The sequence below is a fragment of the Gasterosteus aculeatus genome, chromosome 18, assembly GCF_964276395.1.
Source record: "Gasterosteus aculeatus chromosome 18, fGasAcu3.hap1.1, whole genome shotgun sequence".
In the NCBI taxonomy this organism is placed as follows: Eukaryota; Metazoa; Chordata; class Actinopteri; order Perciformes; family Gasterosteidae; genus Gasterosteus; species Gasterosteus aculeatus.
The window spans coordinates 3,018,373-3,043,259 of NC_135706.1; the positions used below are offsets into that span (position 1 = coordinate 3,018,373).

At 46.7% G+C, this 24,887-nt stretch overlaps 1 protein-coding gene and 1 long non-coding RNA gene across 4 annotated transcripts; one reads left to right on the forward strand and one right to left on the reverse strand.

Moving 5' to 3' along the window:
- The first annotated feature begins 5,763 nt into the window (after positions 1-5,763).
- On the forward strand, positions 5,764-13,603 carry LOC144389428 (uncharacterized). The gene is made up of 2 exons (XR_013453475.1): positions 5,764-6,051; positions 13,061-13,603. It is a non-coding gene; the product is annotated as an uncharacterized LOC144389428 (long non-coding RNA).
- Positions 13,604-21,625: 8,022 nt separating this feature from the next.
- On the reverse strand, positions 21,626-24,682 carry LOC120822412 (uncharacterized). Of its 3 annotated transcripts, none has more exons than XR_013453477.1 (6): positions 24,584-24,682; positions 23,485-23,514; positions 23,217-23,363; positions 22,783-22,911; positions 22,513-22,590; positions 21,626-22,413 (listed from the first exon to the last, which is right to left on the reverse strand). XR_013453477.1 is itself a non-coding variant. In XM_078093962.1 (6 exons), exons 3-6 carry the CDS (start codon positions 23,217-23,219, stop codon positions 22,093-22,095), a joined length of 567 nt encoding a protein of 188 aa, XP_077950088.1. In that variant the 5' UTR covers positions 23,220-23,363; positions 23,476-23,514; positions 24,584-24,655; the 3' UTR covers positions 21,626-22,092. The 3 variants fall into 3 exon arrangements, 1 of the variants encoding a protein (XP_077950088.1); XM_078093962.1 differs by having other exon boundaries at positions 23,181-23,363; positions 23,476-23,514; positions 24,584-24,655; XR_013453476.1 differs by lacking the exon at positions 24,584-24,682 and having other exon boundaries at positions 23,485-23,624.
- Positions 24,683-24,887: the final 205 nt, after the last annotated feature.

Below are 24,887 nucleotides of genomic sequence, written 5' to 3' on the forward strand. Positions count from 1 at the left end.
ATGGCGAGGAGGCTCCTGGAGCTGTGGAACCAGAGGCTGACTGAGGAGGAAAGAAGCCTCCTCACAGACTACAGCCAGAAAGATGTGGAGCCGGACCCTGCAGACCCCTTCCCCGAGATCTACCTGAGCCCAGGACTAGGGGAACTCACCGGCCCCCTGCTCGCCACAACACGCCCTGAAGCGCTGACATTGCACGAAGCAGACAAGAAGACTCTGTATTTTAACTGTGTGAAGAGCATAAACCGGTCCGGACTGTGCGACAGGCTCCCCACTGTGTGGTCCAACAGACTGGGACAAAATGGACCGGGCCCACAGTGGAGGATTTTATACAAGCCTCCCCTCAAGAAACGGACTGCCGACCTCCAGTGGAGAATTTTACACGGTGCTGTCGCCTCCAACGCTTTTTATTTCTGTTATTAATCCCACTGTTCTGAGCAAATGCCCCTTCTGTGACCTCCGAGAGACTATTTATCATGTTTTTACAGAGTGCAAGAGACTTGCGAGTTTCTTCTCTCTTTTAACATCGGTTTTTAGTCTTTTTAATGTGGTTTTTACTGAAAAGATTTTTATCATGGGAGCTGCCTACAAGAAAGCAGAAAAAGAAAAGTGGCAGCTCCTCAACTATCTTTCAGGGGAAGCCAAAATGGCCATTTATTTAAGCAGGAAGGCCAGAGTGAAGGACAGAGAGGGGCAGGAGGCCAGGGCAGTGTGGCTGGTGAATATCAGGGCCAGGCTCTGGCTAGAGTTCCGCTTTTATAAACACATTGGAGACGTAGACACTTTTAAACAACGCTGGTGTTTTAATAATGTTGTGTGCGCAGTGGAAAATAATGAATTGGTGTTTGCCCCTGTTTTTATGGCATGAAACGTAATTTTGCTTTGTTTGTTTTTGTTTTGTTTTTTTGTTGTTTTGTCTTGGCTTTTTTTTAACAAAGGAAGGAAATTTGTGACCTCTTTTTAACACATTGACAAAGTTGTTGAAATATGTAAAATAAATTGTTTTTCTAAAAAATCCCAAAAAAAAAATCTCTCTCTCTCTCTCTCTCTCTCTCTCTCTCTCTCTCTCTCTCTCTCTCTCTCTCTCTCTCTCTCTCTCTCTCTCTCTCTCTGCGCAGAGCGGTTTGAATGAACGACAACAATGAACAACAATAAACAAACGCTGAGTGCCGATCAAGAGTTTTGTGTAAGCAATTTAATGTCGCGAGCTCCATTCAGTGATTAAACTGAAGCTTTTAACGTAGCGACTTTGAACGCTGCGCGCTCCGCTGGAAACACGCAACTTTTCATCGGCATGAAACGGCAAATAATCAAACTAGTGCATGAAGCTGTTGTAGCCTCTAGTCTATGTTATTCATGTAATAGTCATTCAGTAGTCACGTCACATTCACTGTGACGCGCAACCGCGACGCACGTCACGGTCGCGCGTCACGGACGCGCGTCACGGACGATGTTAGTTATAGGGAAGAACAGACGAGAGCAGCGGGGGACGCACCATCGGAGAGGAACGACGAGGGACGCACCATCGGAGAGGAACGACGAGGGACGCACCATCGGAGAGGAACGACGAGGGACGCACCATCGGAGAGGAACGACGAGGGACGAGATCAACGTGGGACGCACCATCGGAGAGGAAAGACGAGGGACGAGATCAACGTGGGACGCACCATCGGAGAGGAACGACGAGGGACGCACCATCGGAGAGGAACGACGAGGGACGAGATCAACGTGGGACGCACCATCGGAGAGGAAAGACGAGGGACGAGATCAACGTGGGACGCACCATCGGAGAAGAACGACGTGGGACGAGATCAACGTGGGACGCACCATCGGAGAGGAAAGACGAGGGACGAGATCAACGTGGGACGCACCATCGGAGAGGAAAGACGAGGGACGAGATCAACGTGGGACGCACCATCGGAGAGGAAAGACGAGGGACGAGATCAACGTGGGACACACCATCGGAGAGGAAAGACGAGGGACGAGATCAACGTGGGACGCACCATCGGAGAGGAAAGACGAGGGACGAGATCAACGTGGGACGCACCATCGGAGAGGAAAGACGAGGGACGAGATCAACGTGGGACGCACCATCGGAGAGGAAAGACGAGGGACGAGATCAACGTGGGACGCACCATCGGAGAAGAACGACGTGGGACGAGATCAACGTGGGACGCACCATCGGAGAGGAAAGACGAGGGACGAGATCAACGTGGGACGCACCATCGGAGAGGAAAGACGAGGGACGAGATCAACGTGGGACGCACCATCGGAGAGGAAAGACGAGGGACGAGATCAACGTGGGACGCACCATCGGAGAGGAAAGACGAGGGACGAGATCAACGTGGGACGCACCATCGGAGAGGAAAGACGAGGGACGAGATCAACGTGGGACGCACCATCGGAGAAGAACGACGTGGGACGAGATCAACGTGGGACGCACCATCGGAGAGGAAAGACGAGGGACGAGATCAACGTGGGACGCACCATCGGAGAGGAAAGACGAGGGACGAGATCAACGTGGGACGCACCATCGGAGAGGAAAGACGAGGGACGAGATCAACGTGGGACGCACCATCGGAGAGGAACGACGAGGGACGAGATCAACGTGGGACGCACCATCGGAGAGGAAAGACGAGGGACGAGATCAACGTGGGACGCACCATCGGAGAGGAAAGACGAGGGACGAGATCAACGTGGGACGCACCATCGGAGAGGAAAGACGAGGGACGAGATCAACGTGGGACGCACCATCGGAGAGGAAAGACGAGGGACGAGATCAACGTGGGACGCACCATCGGAGAAGAACGACGTGGGACGAGATCAACGTGGGACGCACCATCGGAGAGGAAAGACGAGGGACGAGATCAACGTGGGACGCACCATCGGAGAGGAACGACGAGGGACGAGATCAACGTGGGACGCACCATCGGAGAGGAAAGACGAGGGACGAGATCAACGTGGGACGCACCATCGGAGAGGAAAGACGAGGGACGAGATCAACGTGGGACGCACCATCGGAGAGGAAAGACGAGGGACAAGATCAACGTGGGACGCACCATCGGAGAGGAAAGACGAGGGACGAGATCAACGTGGGACGCACCATCGGAGAGGAAAGACGAGGGACGAGATCAACGTGGGACGCACCATCGGAGAGTAAAGACGAGGGACGAGATCAACGTGGGACGCACCATCGGAGAGGAACGACGAGGGACGAGATCAACGTGGGACGCACCATCGGAGAGGAAAGACGAGGGACGAGATCAACGTGGGACGCACCATCGGAGAAGAACGACGTGGGACGAGATCAACGTGGGACGCACCATCGGAGAGGAAAGACGAGGGACGAGATCAACGTGGGACGCACCATCGGAGAGGAAAGACGAGGGACGAGATCAACGTGGGACGCACCATCGGAGAGGAACGACGAGGGACGAGATCAACGTGGGACGCACCATCGGAGAGGAAAGACGAGGGACGAGATCAACGTGGGACGCACCATCGGAGAGGAACGACGAGGGACGAGATCAACGTGGGACGCACCATCGGAGAGGAAAGACGAGGGACGAGATCAACGTGGGACGCACCATCGGAGAAGAACGACGTGGGACGAGATCAACGTGGGACGCACCATCGGAGAAGAACGACGTGGGACGAGATCAACGTGGGACGCACCATCGGAGAGGAACGACGAGGGACGAGATCAACGTGGGACGCACCATCGGAGAGGAAGACGAGGGACGAGATCAACGTGGGACGCACCATCGGAGAGGAAAGACGGGGACGAGATCAACGTGGGACGGACCATCGGAGAGGAACGACGTGGGACGAGATCAACGTGGGACGCACCATCGGAGAGGAAAGACGAGGGACGAGATCAACGTGGGACGCACCATCGGAGAGGAAAGACGAGGGACGAGATCAACGTGGGACGCACCATCGGAGAGGAAAGACGAGGGACGAGATCAACGTGGGACGCACCATCGGAGAGGAAAGACGAGGGACGAGATCAACGTGGGACGCACCATCGGAGAAGAACGACGAGGGACGCACCATCGGAGAGGAACGACGAGGGACGAGATCAACGTGGGACGCACCATCGGAGAAGAACGACGAGGGACGAGATCAACGTGGGACGCACCATCGGAGAAGAACGACGAGGGACGAGATCAACGTGGGACGCACCATCGGAGAGGAGCAACGTGGGACGGGAGCAACGTGGGACCTTCGTGGACTGTATTGTAACGTGTATTGTATTGTAACTATTGTAACTGTATTGTATTGTAACTATTGTATTGTATTGTAACTGTATTCCTTATCACTTTGTTTAAAAATTTTAATTTTTAAACAAAATTAAAAAACTTGAATCAATTTAAAAGTTGACTCTTTTGATTCTTTGTTTCGAGAACAAAGAAGTGAGGCCTCATTCGAGGGCTTTCCCAACACTTCACAATTTAAAGATGGGACACGAGCACCGTGGGACCTTTGTGGACTGTTTGTATTGTATGTTTGCATTGCATTTGTTGTGTTCAAAAATGAAGAAACGCCGGACAGACAGAGGTCATCGCTGATCAAAAGGTTAAAATCAAATGTATTTAATAAAGGAGATGGCGTTGCGGTAAAAAGAACATCTCAGCTGAGGAGCCGCTGGTCTCAGCGACCAACAGGCCCCAGGTCAGTCCTTTGACCATCCCTAGTGCCCGTCTGTCGCCTCCACCTGTGAACTCCAGAACAATGGTTCCTACAGGTATTTATAACAATGCTTAAAGGTGTGAAAGTTAGTGTCCACACCTCTGGGAGTCTTCTGGTGAGTTCAATGTAACTCGGATTTCGAATGATCCTCAGTCAATATCAGTTGTTGTTCAAGTATTACATGCATGCATTCCAGTTGATCACATTACATCAAATACAATCATAACTGCATTGGTATTATTCTAGTACAGTTGCAGAATTACAGTGGTCTTACAATATTGTCATTACTTTATTGATTACACAGTTTCAGAATCATGGCTGTATTCCGGTGTAAACTATATGCATTTTATTAATTTTATGAACCGGATTGTCAATTTGTTTCTAATATCCTACACATTGTATTGTAACTGTATTCATCACTTTTAGTTAATAAATTCTTTAATAAATTTAAAAGTTGACTCTTTTGATTCTTCTGCAGCTGTAGAAATATATCTACGCAACTAGATTCAAATATATTCCAATATCGAGCGCATTAGGCGCGTCAATAACAGGAGAAATTCATTCAACGAGACATAACTAAGTAGTTGTAGCCTAGCTGGTCTGTTTTATTCATGCAATATACAGTCAGTCAACACAGGCAGCCTGTGCAGACATTTGACCCTGAAAAAGAATCTTCAAAGACCATGGAAAGGGACCTGTGCAGGCTTTTTCTTTAGGTCTGTTGAGCTGCTTCAGAATCAAAATATATACATGCAGTCCTATAACCTTGGTGAGGAGGCTCTATGGCCGATGTCAAAACTCGCACCAAAATCAAATCTATTTAGAGTGGAAAGGTGTATTACAGGTAATAGTCTAAATATGGCTAGATTTGAACATCCATTCATGGTTGCCGATTCGATTCATGGGCGATCTGGGTTAATTTAGAACGATTCGATTCGATTCAGTGACTTAAATTCGATTCAGTAACTTTACTGGACAGTGCAGGCAAAGTTTCTGAGATCCCTGTTGTTTCTTGTAAGGAAATCAGGTTTAAATTAATTATGGATATTATAAACAAGCAAACAACACTTAATGGCAAATGTATTAACCTTTCATTTGAATCAGGTGCCATTTTCAATGTAAACATTAGACAATAATTACACAATGTTTGGATCAATTCACAGAACCCCGGATGTTCAACCACATCGTAGGGTCTCATGTCTTTACAGATAAACTTGTTACTGTGATGTTTGGTGCTGGCGAGGCCTGAGGCGTCTGCAGAGCTGAGTTACCTGCTGCTGCTGCAGCGGTGACGCTGCTAGAGGTCCTGACTGTCGCCGTTGTTTAATCCTGCGGCGCCGTAGTAGATGACCGGAAAGATTTGTTGTGTTTCCGTGGTTTTTATTTGTCTTTATTTGTGTTTTGTTGTTGTTTCACGCGGCTGCCGCTGCGTACTGATGACGTCACAGACAGGCAGACTGGATCCAGTAACGTTTAACGTGTCTAAATTGCCAAAAAACAAACAAACACATCCATACCGGTTTTGTGCTTAAATCCAATGTGCAGTTTCCAAGTATCGATAGAAATCAATTATGTACCATTTCAATCGATATGTAATCGGAATGCAGATTTGCGGAGCACAGATCGATTCAGTTGGATCGCAGGAATATAAATCGATTAATTGATTCAGTGGATGAATGGTTACACCCCTAGTCATTAGTAATCCGACTGCTTTCACCAAACTAACGGGAGAAGCATGTTCGTGACATCAGTGTGCAGCGGCGAAACTAAGATTTCTCTGAAGATGGACTATAAAGAAGCGCATCTTAGATCACTCGGTTCATGAGCTGCTACAGTGCTGAGTCATGCAGAATAAATGAGTCCGCGTTTATCAGTCATGATCCTTTTTTTTCCCCTCGTGAACGCCAAATGATCACTATTTAAATGTTGCCGGCGCAAGGGATTATGCGATGGAATCATCTCCTTTCCTTTTGTAAAGGATGGTCCAGCGGTTCCTCTGCTAAAGGAGCCAAGTAGGGAAGCATTGAAGCTCCTGCCTTAGCGTTTAGAGAATTCAAACAGCTCTTGTTGTTGCAGCCACTTACACTACTTTTAATGTTGTGTAATGTTTACCTTTAATGGGTTTTGCAAAATGCAGTCATGGGTTGCTGAATATCCATCACACTCACTTTATGGCAATGAGATCAAAGAATAAAAAACAAGGACTTTCCCATATAACAGTGTATTTTTTTATAAGGATGCTCTTTTTAGAAAGTCAATCCAGGAGTCTATGAAATGAATTCAAGAGCTAAAATAACACCAGGGTGATGTTTGAGGGCTATTTTTCAAAAAGCTATTCTTAATATTGGTTAATAAATCACCCAGAATCCCCTTTTTTAGCCACGTACGTGTGCACAAACAAGACATTTGTTATGTATACACCGGACTGATGTACACAGAAATATTAAATACAGATATATGTTGGGCCATGTCGCACCATGGCACACTTCAGAACTGTAGAGATGGAAATGTTTATTGTGACAAACGCCTGGTTTATACATTTCCCAACTGTACATCAGTCTTACAATGCGGGCCCTGACAGAAAAAGGGAACCACTGCTGTAAAGAGTCAGTTAAATCTCTTTTTGTCCCTTTCGCTTACTCTGCCTGAGGAAAATAATCTGCCTAATAATTGTACACACAGTGTAGTTTGTAATGCAAACTTTCCCTGTCAACAGTCAACACCACCTTTTATGCGTCGTGTCATTCCAGCCTCTCTTCATGTCAGCTGACAGTGGGGGCGTGTCCGAGACTCCCGACTCAGAGCAGAGTACCCAACGAAGTAGAGGGCAGCTGGGTCCGGCGGCAGAGGAAGGGCGACGGGGGGCCGGGCTGGGCCGGGACTGCGTGGTCTGTCAGAATGCAGCAGTGAACAAAGTGTTGCTGCCCTGCAGACACGCCTGTGTGTGTGACAGCTGTGTGTCACACTTCCAACACTGCCCCATGTGCAGGGCCTTCATCCAGGAGTCCTTCACACTGGTACAGGGACCACCTGCACAGCAATACTGAGCTCTATTTTACTCAAGACAACACATGCAGCAGGATCGGTACGATGGCAACCGTCACGCCAAACTGGTTACAGCTGTGGGTTAACCGATTATTGGCCGGGTTCCAATTGGTCTCAGCAACGAGAACAGCGACAATGGTGCATCTTAAAAGACTTTACTTTGTTTTGCTTTATTTGGAGTATTAAAGCAAATAAGTGAAGCATGGACACTAAGGAAATAATGCAAAAATGCTGTGAATATAAGGAACTGATGAGTAAAAAAAAAAAAAAGGTCAGTCGATATTTCATTTTTGTTGTATTTGTTGCAGGACAATGTTGTACAGCACAGTTTTTAATCTGCATGTGAACTAGCCACAGTTAGTAGAGTGTGGATTTGGGATATAAAGTACTGCATTCATGTATTTTCTGTGCCAATGTGAGGGTTTCGGGACAGCGGATGTCACATGTGTGCGATTTTGGGCTATACAAAATAGAATAAAATCAATGTAAAATTGAATTGAATCTATTGATCTTGTCCCCCCCTGACGGTGATGGAGGAGCAGAGGATGGACTCCATGATGGCCGTGTAGAAGTGCACCGTCATCGTCTTTGGCAGGTTGAATTTATTTTCCAGCTGCCTCAGGAAGAACACCCTCTGCTGAGCCTTCTTGGGGATGGAGCTGATGTTCAGCTCCCCCTTGAGGTCCTGGGTGATGATGGAGCCCACACGGGGTGATGGTGGAAGGCGGGGCTCTGTTCTTCCTGAAATCCACAACCTTCTCCATGTTGTATAGTATCCACGGTTATATTGCACCCATAAAAGCAATGGGGGAACAAGTTAGACCTGGCTTGTAACCTCAAGTGAGTGTGTAAATATCAAAGTGACCATAATAAGCACATTAGTTAATGCGCCCAGTGTCTTCATAAAGTCCAGAGCCGTGCCGATTTTTGATTTTTCCTTTGTAACTTGTAGCTGTACTGGGAAGTCTTCACTCTGTTCTGTCAACACTACCGCTGTCAAAATTGTTCAGAAATGACGTTCGAATATATTCCAATATCTGGTTGCGCATTAGGCGCGTCAATAACATGACAAATGAATACAACGAGACAGAACTACTTGGATAGGTCGTTTATTGAAGTTTAAACCGATTTAACAACATATTACCTGCACACAAATAAGTAAATTAACTGACGGACAAGAGCGCGGACCTCTCTCTCTCTCTCTCTCTCTCTCTCTCTCTCTCTCTCTCTCTCTCTCTCTCTCTCTGCGCAGAGCGGTTTGAATGAACGACAACAATAAACAACAATAAACAAACGCTGAGTGCCGATCAAGAGTTTTGTGTGAGCAATTTAATGTCGCGAGCTCCATTCAGTGATTAAACTGAAGCTTTTAACGTAGCGACTTTGAACGCTGCGCGCTCCGCTGGAAACACGCAACTTTTCATCGGCATGAAACGGCAAATAATCAAACTAGTGCATGAAGCTGTTGTAGCCTCTAGTCTATGTTATTCATGTAATAGTCATTCAGTAGTCACGTCACATTCACTGTGACGCGCGACCGTGACGCGCGTCACGGTCGCGCGTCACTGTCGCGCGTCACGGACGCGCGTCACGGACGATGTTAGTTATAGGGAAGAACAGTCAGACGAGATCAGCGGGGGACGAGAGCAGCGGGAGACGAGATCAGCGGGGGACGAGAGCAGCGGGAGACGAGAGCAGCGGGGGACGAGATCAGCGGGAGACGAGATCAACGTGGGACGCACCATCAGAGAAGAACGACGTGGGACGAGATCAACGTGGGACGCACCATCGGAGAGGAAAGACGAGGGACGAAATCAACGTGGGACGCACCATCGGAGAGGAAAGACGAGGGACGAGATCAACGTGGGACGCACCATCGGAGAGGAACGACGAGGGACGCACCATCGGAGAGGAACGACGAGAGACGAGATCAACGTGGGACGCACCATCAGAGAAGAACGACGTGGGACGAGATCAACGTGGGACGCACCATCGGAGAAGAACGACGAGGGACGAGATCAACGTGGGACGCACCATCAGAGAAGGACGACGTGGGACGAGATCAACGTGGGACGCACCATCGGAGAAGAACGACGTGGGACGAGATCAACGTGGGACGCACCATCGGAGAGGAAAGACGAGGGACGAGATCAACGTGGGACGCACCATCGGAGAGGAAAGACGAGGGACGAGATCAACGTGGGACGCACCATCGGAGAGGAAAGACGAGGGACGAGATCAACGTGGGACGCACCATCGGAGAGGAAAGACGAGGGACGAGATCAACGTGGGACGCACCATCGGAGAGGAACGACGAGGGACGCACCATCGGAGAGGAACGACGAGAGACGAGATCAACGTGGGACGCACCATCGGAGAGGAACGACGAGGGACGCACCATCGGAGAGGAACGACGAGGGACGAGATCAACGTGGGACGCACCATCGGAGAGGAAAGACGAGGGACGAGATCAACGTGGGACGCACCATCGGAGAGGAACGACGTGGGACGAGATCAACGTGGGACGCACCATCAGAGAAGAACGACGTGGGACGAGATCAACGTGGGACGCACCATCGGAGAGGAAAGACGAGGGACGAGATCAACGTGGGACGCACCATCGGAGAGGAAAGACGAGGGACGAGATCAACGTAGGACGCACCATCGGAGAGGAAAGACGAGGGACGAGATCAACGTGGGACGCACCATCGGAGAGGAAAGACGAGGGACGAGATCAACGTGGGACGCACCATCGGAGAGGAACGACGAGGGACGAGATCAACGTGGGACGCACCATCAGAGAGGAAAGACGAGGGACGAGATCAACGTGGGACGCACCATCGGAGAGGAAAGACGAGGGACGATATCAACGTGGGACGCACCATCGGAGAGGAACGACGAGGGACGCACCATCGGAGAGGAACGACGAGAGACGAGATCAACGTGGGACGCACCATCGGAGAGGAAAGACGAGGGACGAGATCAACGTGGGACGCACCATCGGAGAGGATCAACGTGGGACGCACCATCGGAAAGGAACGACGAGGGACGAGATCAACGTGGGACGCACCATCGTAGAGGATCAACGTGGGACGAGATCAACGTGGGACGCACCATCGGAGAGGAAAGACGAGGGACGAGATCAACGTGGGACGCACCATCGGAGAGGAAAGACGAGGGACGAGATCAACGTGGGACGCACCATCGGAGAGGAACGACGAGGGACGCACCATCGGAGAGGAACGACGAGAGACGAGATCAACGTGGGACGCACCATCGGAGAGGAAAGACGAGGGACGAGATCAACGTGGGACGCACCATTGGAGAGGATCAACGTGGGACGAGATCAACGTGGGACGCACCATCGGAGAGGAAAGACGAGGGACGCACCAATCGGAGAGGAAAGACGAGGGACGAGATCAACGTGGGACGCACCATCGGAGAGGAAAGACGAGGGACGCACCATCGGAGAGGAAAGACGAGGGACGAGATCAACGTGGGACGCACCATCGGAGAGGAAAGACGAGGGACGCACCATCGGAGAGGAAAGACGAGGGACGAGATCAACGTGGGACCTTCGTGGACTGTATTGTAACGTGTATTGTATTGTAACTATTGTAACTGTATTGTATTGTAACTATTGTATTGTATTGTAACTGTATTCCTTATCACTTTGTTTAAAATTTTTAATTTTTAAACAAAATTAAAAAACTTGAATCAATTTAAAAGTCTTTTGATTCTTTGTTTCGAGAACAAAGAAGTGAGGCCTCATTCGAGGGCTTTCCCAACACTTCACAATTTAAAGATGGGACACGAGCACCGTGGGACCTTTGTGGACTGTTCGTATTGTATGTTTGCATTGCATTTGTTGTGTTCAAAAATGAAGAAACGCCGGACAGACAGAGGTCATCGCTGATCAAAAGGTTAAAATCAAATGTATTTAATAAAGGAGATGGCGTTGCGATAAAAAGAACATCTCAGCTGAGGAGCCGCTGGTCTCAGCGACCAACAGGCCCCAGGTCAGTCCTTTGACCATCCCTAGTGCCCGTCTGTCGCCTCCACCTGTGAACTCCAGAACAATGGTTCCTACAGGTATTTATAACAATGCTTAAAGGTGTGAAAGTCAGTGTCCACACCTCTGGGAGTCTTCTGGTGAGTTCAATGTAACTCGGATTTCGAATGATCCTCAGTCAATATCAGTTGTTGTTCAAGTATTACATGCATGCATTCCAGTTGATCACATTACATCAAATACAATCATAACTGCATTGGTATTATTCTAGTACAGTTGCAGAATTACAGTGGTCTTACAATATTGTCATTACTTTATTGATTACACAGTTTCAGAATCATGGCTGTATTCCGGTGTAAACTATATGCATTTTATTAATTTTATGAACCGGATTGTCAATTTGTTTCTAATATCCTACACATTGTATTGTAACTGTATTCATCGCTTTTAGTTAATAAATTCTTTAATAAATTTAAAAGTTGACTCTTTTGATTCTTCTGCAGCTGTAGAAATATATCTACGCAACTAGATTCAAATATATTCCAATATCGAGCGCATTAGGCGCGTCAATAACAGGAGAAATTCATTCAACGAGACATAACTAAGTAGTTGTAGCCTAGCTGGTCTGTTTTATTCATGCAATATACAGTCAGTCAACACAGGCAGCCTGTGCAGACATTTGACCCTGAAAAAGAATCTTCAAAGACCATGGAAAGGGACCTGTGCAGGCTTTTTCTTTAGGTCTGTTGAGCTGCTTCAGAATCAAAATATATACATGCAGTCCTATAACCTTGGTGAGGAGGCTCTATGGCCGATGTCAAAACTCGCACCAAAATCAAATCTATTTAGAGTGGAAAGGTGTATTACAGGTAATAGTCTAAATATGGCTAGATTTGAACATCCATTCATGGTTGCCGATTCGATTCATGGGCGATCTGGGTTAATTTAGAACGATTCGATTCGATTCAGTGACTTAAATTCGATTCAGTAACTTTACTGGACAGTGCAGGCAAAGTTTCTGAGATCCCTGTTGTTTCTTGTAAGGAAATCAGGTTTAAATTAATTATGGATATTATAAACAAGCAAACAACACTTAATGGCAAATGTATTAACCTTTTATTTGAATCAGGTGCCATTTTCAATGTAAACATTAGACAATAATTACACAATGTTTGGATCAATTCACAGAACCCCGGATGTTCAACCACATCGTAGGGTCTCATGTCTTTACAGATAAACTTGTTACTGTGATGTTTGGTGCTGGCGAGGCCTGAGGCGTCTGCAGAGCTGAGTTACCTGCTGCTGCTGCAGCAGGTTGTGTTTCCGTGGTTTTTTATTTGGCTTCTACATATTCTACAAACAGCGACCGACTTATTTAGAACACCTCCGTGTTTGTAAAAGCCAAAATGTTTCCACGCGCTGGATCGATAAGTTGGTTTGTAAATGTCTCGCTCGCAGTCGTCTCCTCCACGCTGTGTTTTGTTGTTGTTCAGAGTTTATCGCGGCTGCTGCTGCGTACTGATGACGTCACAGACAGGCAGACTGGATCCAGTAACGTTTAACGTGTCTAAATTGCCAAAAAACAAACACACATCCATACCGGTTTTGTGCTTAAATCCAATGTGCAGTTTCCAAGTATCGATAGAAATCAATTATGTACCATTTCAATCGATATGTAATCGGAATGCAGATTTGCGGAGCACAGATCGATTCAGTTGGATCGCAGGAATATAAATCGATTAATTGATTCAGTGGATGAATGGTTACACCCCTAGTCATTAGTAATCCGACTGCTTTCACCAAACTAACGGGAGAAGCATGTTCGTGACATCAGTGTGCAGCGGCGAAACTAAGATTTCTCTGAAGATGGACTATAAAGAAGCGCATCTTAGATCACTCGGTTCATGAGCTGCTACAGTGCTGAGTCATGCAGAATAAATGAGTCCGCGTTTCTCAGTCATGATCCTTTTTTTTCCCCTCGTGAACGCCAAATGATCACTATTTAAATGTTGCCGGCGCAAGGGATTATGCGATGGAATCATCTCCTTTCCTTTTGTAAAGGATGGTCCAGCGGTTCCTCTGCTAAAGGAGCCAAGTAGGGAAGCATTGAAGCTCCTGCCTTAGCGTTTAGAGAATTCAAACAGCTCTTGTTGTTGCAGCCACTTACACTACTTTTAATGTTGTGTAATGTTTACCTTTAATGGGTTTTGCAAAATGCAGTCAGTGGGTTGCTGAATATCCATCACACTCACTTTATGGCAATGAGATCAAAGAATGAAAAACAAGGACTTTCCCATATAACAGTGTATTTTTTTATAAGGATGCTCTTTTTAGAAAGTCAATCCAGGAGTCTATGAAATGAATTCAAGAGCTAAAATAACACCAGGGTGATGTTTGAGGGCTATTTTTCAAAAAGCTATTCTTAATATTGGTTAATAAATCACCCAGAATCCCCTTTTTTAGCCACGTACGTGTGCACAAACAAGACAGAGGAAGGGCGACGGGGGGCCGGGCTGGGCCGGGACTGCGTGGTCTGTCAGAATGCAGCAGTGAACAAAGTGTTGCTGCCCTGCAGACACGCCTGTGTGTGTGACAGCTGTGTGTCACACTTCCAACACTGCCCCATGTGCAGGGCCTTCATCCAGGAGTCCTTCACACTGGTACAGGGACCACCTGCACAGCAATACTGAGCTCTATTTTACTCAAGACAACACATGCAGCAGGATCGGTACGATGGCAACCGTCACGCCAAACTGGTTACAGCTGTGGGTTAACCGATTATTGGCCGGGTTCCAATTGGTCTCAGCAACGAGAACAGCGACAATGGTGCATCTTAAAAGACTTTACTTTGTTTTGCTTTATTTGGAGTATTAAAGCAAATAAGTGAAGCATGGACACTAAGGAAATAATGCAAAAATGCTGTGAGTAAACTGATGAGTAAAAAAAAAAAAGGTCAGTCGATATTTCATTTTTGTTGTATTTGTTGCAGGACAATGTTGTACAGCACAGTTTTTAATCTGCATGTGAACTAGCCACAGAGTGTGGATTTGGGATATAAAGTACTGCATTCATGTATTTTCTGTGCCAATGTGAGGGTTTCGGGACAGCGGATGTCACATGTGTGCGATTTTGGGCTATACAAAATAGAATAAAATCAATGTAAAATTGAATTGAATCTATTGATCTTGTCCCCCCCTGACGGTGATGGAGGAGCAGAGGATGGACTCCATGATGGCCGTGTAGAAGTGCACCGTCATCGTCTTTGGCAGGTTGAATTTATTTTCCAGCTGCCTCAGGAAGAACACCCTCTGCTGAGCCTTCTTGGGGATGGAGCTGATGTTCAGCTCCCTCTTGAGGTCCTGGGTGATGATGGAGCCCACACGGGGTGATGGTGGAAGGCGGGGCTCTGTTCTTCCTGAAATCCACAACCATCTCCATGTTGTATAGTATCCACGGTTATATTGCACCCATAAAAGCAATGGGGGAACAAGTTAGACCTGGCTTGTAACCTCAAGTGAGTGTGTAAATATCAAAGTGACCATAATAAGCACATTAGTTAATGCGCCCAGTGTCTTCATAAAGTCCAGAGCCGTGCCGATTTTTGATTTTTCCTTTGTAACTTGTAGCTGTACTGGGAAGTCTTCACTCTGTTCTGTCAACACTACCGCTGTCAAAATTGTTCAGAAATGACGTTCGAATATATTCCAATATCTGGTTGCGCATTAGGCGCGTCAATAACAGGACAAATGAATACAACGAGACAGAACTACTTGTATAGGTCGTTTATTGAAGTTTAAACCGATTTAACAACATATTACCTGCACACAAATAAGTAAATTAACTGACGGACAAGAGCGCGGACCTCTCTCTCTCTCTCTCTCTCTCTCTCTCTCTCTCTCTCTCTCTCTCTCTCTCTCTCTCTCTCTCTGCGCAGAGCGGTTTGAATGAACGACAACAATAAACAACAATAAACAAACGCTGAGTGCCAATCAAGAGTTTTGTGTAAGCAATTTAATGTCGCGAGCTCCATTCAGTGATTAAACTGAAGCTTTTAACGTAGCGACTTTGAACGCTGCGCGCTCCGCTGGAAACACGCAACTTTTCATCGGCATGAAACGGCAAATAATCAAACTAGTGCATGAAGCTGTTGTAGCCTCTAGTCTATGTTATTCATGTAATAGTCATTCAGTAGTCACGTCACAATCACTGTGACGCGCAACCGTGACGCGCGTCACGGTCGCGCGTCACTGTCGCGCGTCACGGACGCGCGTCACGGACGATGTTAGTTATAGGGAAGAACAGTCAGACGAGATCAGCGGGGGACGAGAGCAGCGGGGGACGAGATCAGCGGGGGACGAGAGCAGCGGGAGACGAGAGCAGCGGGGGACGAGATCAGCGGGAGACGAGAGCAGCGGGGGACGAGATCAGCGGGAGACGAGAGCAGCGGGAGACGAGAGCAGCGGGGGACGAGATCAGCGGGAGACGAGATCAACGTGGGACGCACCATCGGAAAGGAACGACAAGGGACGAGATCAACGTGGGACGCACCATCAGAGAAGAACGACGTGGGACGAGATCAACGTGGGACGCACCATCGGAGAGGAAAGACGAGGGACGAGATCAACGTGGGACGCACCATCGGAGAGGAAAGACGAGGGACGAGATCAACGTGGGACGCACCATCGGAGAGGAAAGACGAGGGACGAGATCAACGTGGGACGCACCATCGGAGAGGAAAGACGAGGGACGAGATCAACGTGGGACGCACCATCGGAGAAGAACGACGTGGGACGAGATCAACGTGGGACGCACCATCGGAGAGGAAAGACGAGGGACGAGATCAACGTGGGACGCACCATCGGAGAGGAAAGACGAGGGACGAGATCAACGTGGGACGCACCATCGGAGAGGAACGACGAGGGACGCACCATCGGAGAGGAACGACGAGGGACGAGATCAACGTGGGACGCACCATCGGAGAGGAAAGACGAGGGACGAGATCAACGTGGGACGCACCATCGGAGAGGAACGACGAGGGACGCACCATCGGAGAGGAACGACGAGGGACGAGATCAACGTGGGACGCACCATCAGAGAAGAACGACGTGGGACGAGATCAACGTGGGACGCACCATCGGAGAAGAACGACGTGGGACGAGATCAACGTGGGACGCACCATCGGAGAGGAAAGACGAGGGACGAGATCAACGTGGGACGCACCATCGGAGAGGAAAGACGAGGGACGAGATCAACGTGGGACGCACCATCGGAGAGGAACGACGAGGGACGCACCATCGGAGAGGAACGACGAGGGACGAGATCAACGTGGGACGCACCATCGGAGAAGAACGACGTGGGACGAGATCAACGTGGGACGCACCATCGGAGAGGAAAGACGAGGGACGAGATCAACGTGGGACGCACCATCGGAGAGGAAAGACGAGGGACGAGATCAACGTGGGACGCACCATCGGAGAGGAACGACGAGGGACGCACCATCGGAGAGGAACGACGAGGGACGAGATCAACGTGGGACGCACCATCGGAGAGGAAAGACGAGGGACGAGATCAACGTGGGACGCACCATCGGAGAAGAACGACGTGGGACGAGATCAACGTGGGACGCACCATCGGAGAGGAAAGACGAGGGACGAGATCAACGTGGGACGCACCATCGGAGAGGAAAGACGAGGGACGAGATCAACGTGGGACGCACCATCGGAGAGGAAAGACGAGGGACGAGATCAACGTGGGACGCACCATCAGAGAAGAACGACGTGGGACGAGATCAACGTGGGACGCACCATCGGAGAGGAAAGACGAGGGACGAGATCAACGTGGGACGCACCATCGGAGAGGAAAGACGAGGGACGAGATCAACGTGGGACGCACCATCGGAGAGGAACGACGAGGGACGCACCATCGGAGAGGAACGACGAGGGACGAGATCAACGTGGGACGCACCATCAGAGAAGAACGACGTGGGACGAGATCAACGTGGGACGCACCATCGGAGAGGAAAGACGAGGGACGAGATCAACGTGGGACGCACCATCGGAGAGGAAAGACGAGGGACGAGATCAACGTGGGACGCACCATCGGAGAGGAACGACGAGGGACGAGATCAACGTGGGACGCACCATCGGAGAGGAACGACGTGGGACGAGATCAACGTGGGACGCACCATCGGAGAGGAAAGACGAGGGACGAGATCAACGTGGGACGCACCATCGGAGAGGAAAGACGAGGGACGAGATCAACGTGGGACGCACCATCGGAGAGGAAAGACGAGGGACGAGATCAACGTGGGACGCACCATCGGAGAAGAACGACGTGGGACGAGATCAACGTGGGACGCACCATCGGAGAAGAACGACGTGGGACGAGATCAACGTGGGACGCACCATCGGAGAGGAACGACGAGGGACGAGATCAACGTGGGACGCACCATCGGAGAGGAAAGACGAGGGACGAGATCAACGTGGGACGCACCATCGGAGAGGAAAGACGAGGGACGAGATCAACGTGGGACGCACCATCGGAGAGGAAAGACGAGGGACGAGATCAACGTGGGACGCACCATCGGAGAGGAAAGACGAGGGACGAGATCAACGTGGGACGCACCATCGGAGAGGAAAGACGAGGGACGAGATCAACGTGGGACGCACCATCGGAGAAGAACGACGAGGGACGAGATCAACGTGGGACGCACCATCGGAGAGGAAAGACGAGGGACGAGATCAACGTGGGACGCACCATCGGAGAGGAAAGACGAGGGACGAGATCAACGTGGGACGCACCATCGGAGAGGAAAGACGAGGGACGAGATCAACGTGGGACGCACCATCGGAGAGGAACGACGAGGGACGCACCATCGGAGAGGAACGACGAGGGACGAGATCAACGTGGGACGCACCATCAGAGAAGAACGACGTGGGACGAGATCAACGTGGGACGCACCATCGGAGAAGAACGACGTGGGACGAGATCAACGTGGGACGCACCATCGGAGAGGAAAGACGAGGGACGAGATCAACGTGGGACGCACCATCGGAGAGGAAAGACGAGGGACGAGATCAACGTGGGACGCACCATCGGAGAAGAACGACGAGGGACGAGATCAACGTGGGACGCACCATCGGAGAAGAACGACGAGGGACGAGATCAACGTGGGACGCACCATCGGAGAGGAAAGACGAGGGACGCACCATCGGAGAGGAGCAACGTGGGACGGGAGCAACGTGGGACCTTCGTGGACTGTATTGTAACGTGTATTGTATTGTAACTATTGTAACTGTATTGTATTGTAACTATTGTATTGTATTGTAACTGTATTCCTTATCACTTTGTTTAAAATTTTTAATTTTTAAACAAAATTAAAAAACTTGAATCAATTTAAAAGTTGACTCTTTTGATTCTTTGTTTCGAGAACAAAGAAGTGAGGCCTCATTCGAGGGCTTTCCCAACACTTCACAATTTAAAGATGGGACACGAGCACCGTGGGACCTTTGTGGACTGTTTGTATTGTATGTTTGCATTGCATTTGTTGTGTTCAAAAATGAAGAAACGCCGGACAGACAGAGGTCATCGCTGATCAAAAGGTTAAAATCAAATGTATTTAATAAAGGAGATGGCGTTGCGGTAAAAAGAACATCTCAGCTGAGGAGCCGCTGGTCTCAGCGACCAACAGGCCCCAGGTCAGTCCTTTGACCATCCCTAGTGCCCGTCTGTCGCCTCCACCTGTGAACTCCAGAACAATGGTTCCTACAGGTATTTATAACAATGCTTAAAGGTGTGAAAGTTAGTGTCCACACCTCTGGGAGTCTTCTGGTGAGTTCAATGTAACTCGGATTTTGAATGATCCTCAGTCAATATCAGTTGTTGTTCAAGTATTACATGCATGCATTCCAGTTGATCACATTACATCAAATACAATCATAACTGCATTGGTATTATTCTAGTACAGTTGCAGAATTACAGTGGTCTTACAATATTGTCATTACTTTATTGATTACACAGTTTCAGAATCATGGCTGTATTCTGGTGTAAACTATATGCATTTTATTAATTTTATGAACCGGATTGTCAATTTGTTTCTAATATCCTACACATTGTATTGTAACTGTATTCATCACTTTTAGTTAATAAATTCTTTAATAAATTTAAAAGTTGACTCTTTTGATTCTTCTGCAGCTGTAGAAATATATCTACGCAACTAGATTCAAATATATTCCAATATCGAGCGCATTAGGCGCGTCAATAACAGGAGAAATTCATTCAACGAGACATAACTAAGTAGTTGTAGCCTAGCTGGTCTGTTTTATTCATGCAATATAGAGTCAGTCAACACAGGCAGCCTGTGCAGACATTTGACCCTGAAAAAGAATCTTCAAAGACCATGGAAAGGGACCTGTGCAGGCTTTTTCTTTAGGTCTGTTGAGCTGCTTCAGAATCAAAATATATACATGCAGTCCTATAACCTTGGTGAGGAGGCTCTATGGCCGATGTCAAAACTCGCACCAAAATCAAATCTATTTAGAGTGGAAAGGTGTATTACAGGTAATAGTCTAAATATGGCTAGATTTGAACATCCATTCATGGTTGCCGATTCGATTCATGGGCGATCTGGGTTAATTTAGAACGATTCGATTCGATTCAGTGACTTAAATTCGATTCAGTAACTTTACTGGACAGTGCAGGCAAAGTTTCTGAGATCCCTGTTGTTTCTTGTAAGGAAATCAGGTTTAAATTAATTATGGATATTATAAACAAGCAAACAACACTTAATGGCAAATGTATTAACCTTTTATTTGAATCAGGTGCCATTTTCAATGTAAACATTAGACAATAATTACACAATGTTTGGATCAATTCACAGAACCCCGGATGTTCAACCACATCGTAGGGTCTCATGTCTTTACAGATAAACTTGTTACTGTGATGTTTGGTGCTGGCGAGGCCTGAGGCGTCTGCAGAGCTGAGTTACCTGCTGCTGCTGCAGCGGTGACGCTGCTAGAGGTCCTGACTGTCGCCGTTGTTTAATCCCACGGCGCCGTAGTACACTGTAAACCCGAATTAGTTGACTTTACTCGCAAATCGCGTGGAAACCCGTTGCCCTATCCCACTTTAGTTTTTACGCAAGCTGAAACTAGAACTGTTGAGTTGTATTAACGTGGAACCTTACGTTTTTACACAAGCTAAAACTAGAAATGTTGAGTTGTATTAACGTGGAACCGTACGTTTTTACACAAGCTGAAACTAGAAATGTTGAGTTGTATTAACGTGGAACCGTACGTTTTTACACAAGCTGAAACTAGAAATGTTGAGTTGTATTAACGTGGAACCGTACGTTTTTACACAAGCTAAAACTAGAAATGTTGAGTTGTATTAACGTGGAACCGTACGTTTTTACACAAGCTGAAACTAGAAATGTTGAGTTGTATTAACGTGGAACCGTACGTTTTTACACAAGCTAAAACTAGAAATGTTGCGTTGTATTAACGTGGAACCGTACGTTTTTACACAAGCTAAAACTAGAAATGTTGCGTTGTATTAACGTGGAACCGTACGTTTTTACACAAGCTAAAACTAGAAATGTTGCGTTGTATTAATGTGGAACCTTACGTTTTTACACAAGCTGAAACTAGAAATGTTGAGTTGTATTAACGTGGAACCTTAACTTTAGTATTTATATTTATTAGTAGTGTTTTCTCAAAATCATTAGATAAAACTAGCTATTATGACTTGTTATTACTACTCATCATTTAACACAATTATTGTATTTTCCTCTAATTTAATTTGCTTTTGATTTTTTTGTGTTTTTAATATGTTATTAAACACTGTTTCAATTAAATTGGATAAAAAAAACAGAAACACCTGTAAATGCTCCAACGCATTTAACTTTTAATAAAAATGGCCAAACACAGCTAATCACAAAAAGGATCCGTTTCATCTGCCTCAATGAAGGGAGGCCAGAGCATGAACCAACATACTATCATATCAGAACAATATCTAATTCCATCTACATAGACTGATGAAGAACTGAAATATGTATGTATGTATGTATGTATCTATACAATGTCCTATGTCTTTCCGCTACAACTTCGCTCAGTTTAAATTGTCACACAAGTCACATCCTTTAGCACGCTTCCCACAAAATATAAGTGTGTATAGGTGTGTCAGTTTTGTTTGTGGGTGTTGTGTGTGGGTGTTGTATGTGTTGGGGTGTGTGTCTGCGTTTTATGCGTCTGTTTGTCCACCTGTTTTACAGAAAATAAGAAGGTTTACCCCACAGGTAAGAAAAAAAAAAATAGTCAACAGTTTCTTAAAGTAGACTTGACATCTCTTTACATTGCGAGCTGATTTTTCAAAGTCTGTAGCTTTGGCTTTAGGTCAGTGTGAACTAACAAGAGCAATACCTGTTGGATGAACTGAAATGTGAGCTTCATAGTCTTGGGGTAGTTAAGATGGAGTGCATACATGAGTCCAAACACAATGCACATTGCTTTGGGCAGATCTTGAATGCTGTCCATCACGACTTCTCCCTCAATGATGTTTTTTAACGAGGCTGGACTGAGATGCTGGGAAGATGTGAGCACAGCACCTTTACGCTCAATAAGAAGTATCCCAATGTCTGGGTCACAAAAACAATCATCATCGTCAGATTCCTAAATAAAGAAAAACAGAAGAGCACACTCATTACATTATATTTCTCATTTGAAAAAAAACTTTCATTAAAAATGATAAGAAAGCAAGAGCTTACTTACAAAGCCTGCTTTGAAGAAGTCTGTGGGTTGTCCCCAAGGATGATAGGAAGCCCTCTGACACTCAGTTGGCTCTGTAGTCTTTTGGGAATTAAACACAGTACCACAAGTTAGATAGCTAAAATGAAAAACAAATAATGATCTCTAAGAAAGCTTAAACAGGCCGAGCAATGTTTGGATAGAATTATGCAACTAATAGAGTAGCATTGTGATATGATGTTTATACCTAACCGAAGAAAAACAATGCCAAGTACATAATGTGGATGGACTTACATTGGTCTGTCCAACATTCCCTCTCTTGGATCCAAATAACTCGAGGAGACGAGGACTGTGCCGGTCGATGCTCTCATAGAATTCCGTCTTGAGGTTCTTGCCCACAATCCTGCTGAACTCCATGAAGACCTGAAAAATACAGAGAACAATAAAAATCTGAATTTAGATCAACTGAACTATACAAGGCAGCTAAGCCATCTGCGAAGTAGTGCTGTCCTGAAAAACATCCATGAATGTCCTTTTTATACGATTTGAAATATTGATGTTTAAATTAAAAACATCATGCCCCAAATTAAAAATACCAATGTTTCCTTTAAAGAGGACAAGAGAAATATACATCTAGACACATTATATAATAGAAAGATAATTATTTGTTATGTTCTCTTTCTTAAACATACTTGATCTTCGGTGAAAAGGGCAGGCCAGCGTCTCACCATCGTGCTTATGGCAGGTTCCGACTCCACTACCTAATTTCTTCTCAGAACAAACGTCTGATCCATCTTCTGTTTCACAAGAGGTCCGTTTGGTGTTCTCTTCTGCATTTCATCAACCAAGTCTTTACAGGCACCCTCCAGGGCTGCCTGATCAAATGCACACACATTGTTGGTGTAAGCAGGGAAATGGGACAGTTCTACCATAGTTGTTTTAACCGATGTTTTAAAAGGTAACCCCTTTTCGCATAGATAAACTCACAGTACGTACACTTCCACAGCATCCTCACACCACAAGAATCTGTAAAACAAGAAACTGTTTAGGTCAACAACTCAGCACAACAATGTCACTGCTAAATACAATAAGGTAATAAAACCGAAACAACACCTGTGTTACAGAGAAAACCGGCATGAAATTAGCGTGTGTGAGGCCGGTTACACACTGCCGGCGTGGCATTTCTGTTGCGTGTCAGCTGCGTGGATTTTTCTATCTTTTCACACCAGAAACGTGCCTGACGCGGCGCTGCTGCTGCTAGCCGTGTCTGGACACATGCATGTTTCCCATTGATTTACTGCACTCAAGCAGTATACTTCATGTTACACATCAATATATACTGATTTGATTACAGCAAAGACAACGTCGGCAGTATTGACGGTAAATATACTACAGTATATTGCATTCTGTACAGGTGCAATATTTGAAAATCGATCATCTTTTTTTTTTTTTAATTACATTTGTATATCTGCATTTATGTCATAAACTCGAGACTTTCGAACATCAACATGTCATTTATTAATTTGTATTCATGTCAAAATGAAATATACTAATATATCTTTTCATATAAAATCTTGCCTGGAAACGCTTCCAATGCTTGCGTGTGGCGTGAAATAGCCGTCGGTCCTGTTTCTAGCAGGCGTGTGTAAGCTCTAACCGTTTAACTATAAACAGACACGCCACGCAGCCAGTGTGTAGAGAGTGAGAGGGAAAAAGAGAGCGGCCAGTGAATCAATGGCTGCAAGTAGCTCGGGTGTAGCTAAACACCTCCACAGCGGATGTAATTTGCCCCGACAGCGGTTGAATCGTTTTTCTATTGCGTAAAATGGCGGTTGAATAAATGATACAGTAGAACAAACTAACGGTATGCGAGCCGTCCTCAGACTGTTAACACTAAGTTAACTTTAAGTTCAGCTAACACTTTTTGAGTAGCTAGCTAGCTAGTTTTAGCAATAAGCATGTATTAACACCATGCACAGGTTCAAACATTAACATTAGACGGAAATAAAATCTGCGTCAAATTATCTGCAAGCTTTTGGGTATTAAACATTCCCACAAAGATAACTAGGCTACAATAGTTATTTTACATACTAACCATTCCACTTCCACGAGTAAAGTTGCTTTCTTGGATTCCGTCTTCTGCTGCCGATGCCTGTGCTCGTCCCGCCAGGAGACCCTTGGACGCACGTTAGACGTTGGTCTGGTCACGTGACCAGGCAGCTTTTTGAATTAGCCCCTCCCCTTTCTTCCAAAAGTGAACATACCGAGATATCTGTGCTAAAAATGATTAGTGCAATGAATTTTTCAGCTAATTAGTACAAACAACTAATTTTGTTTAGTAATGATAGCAGGTTTTTACTAAACATAAAATAATAAGTAATGATCACTCGTAAGTTTAA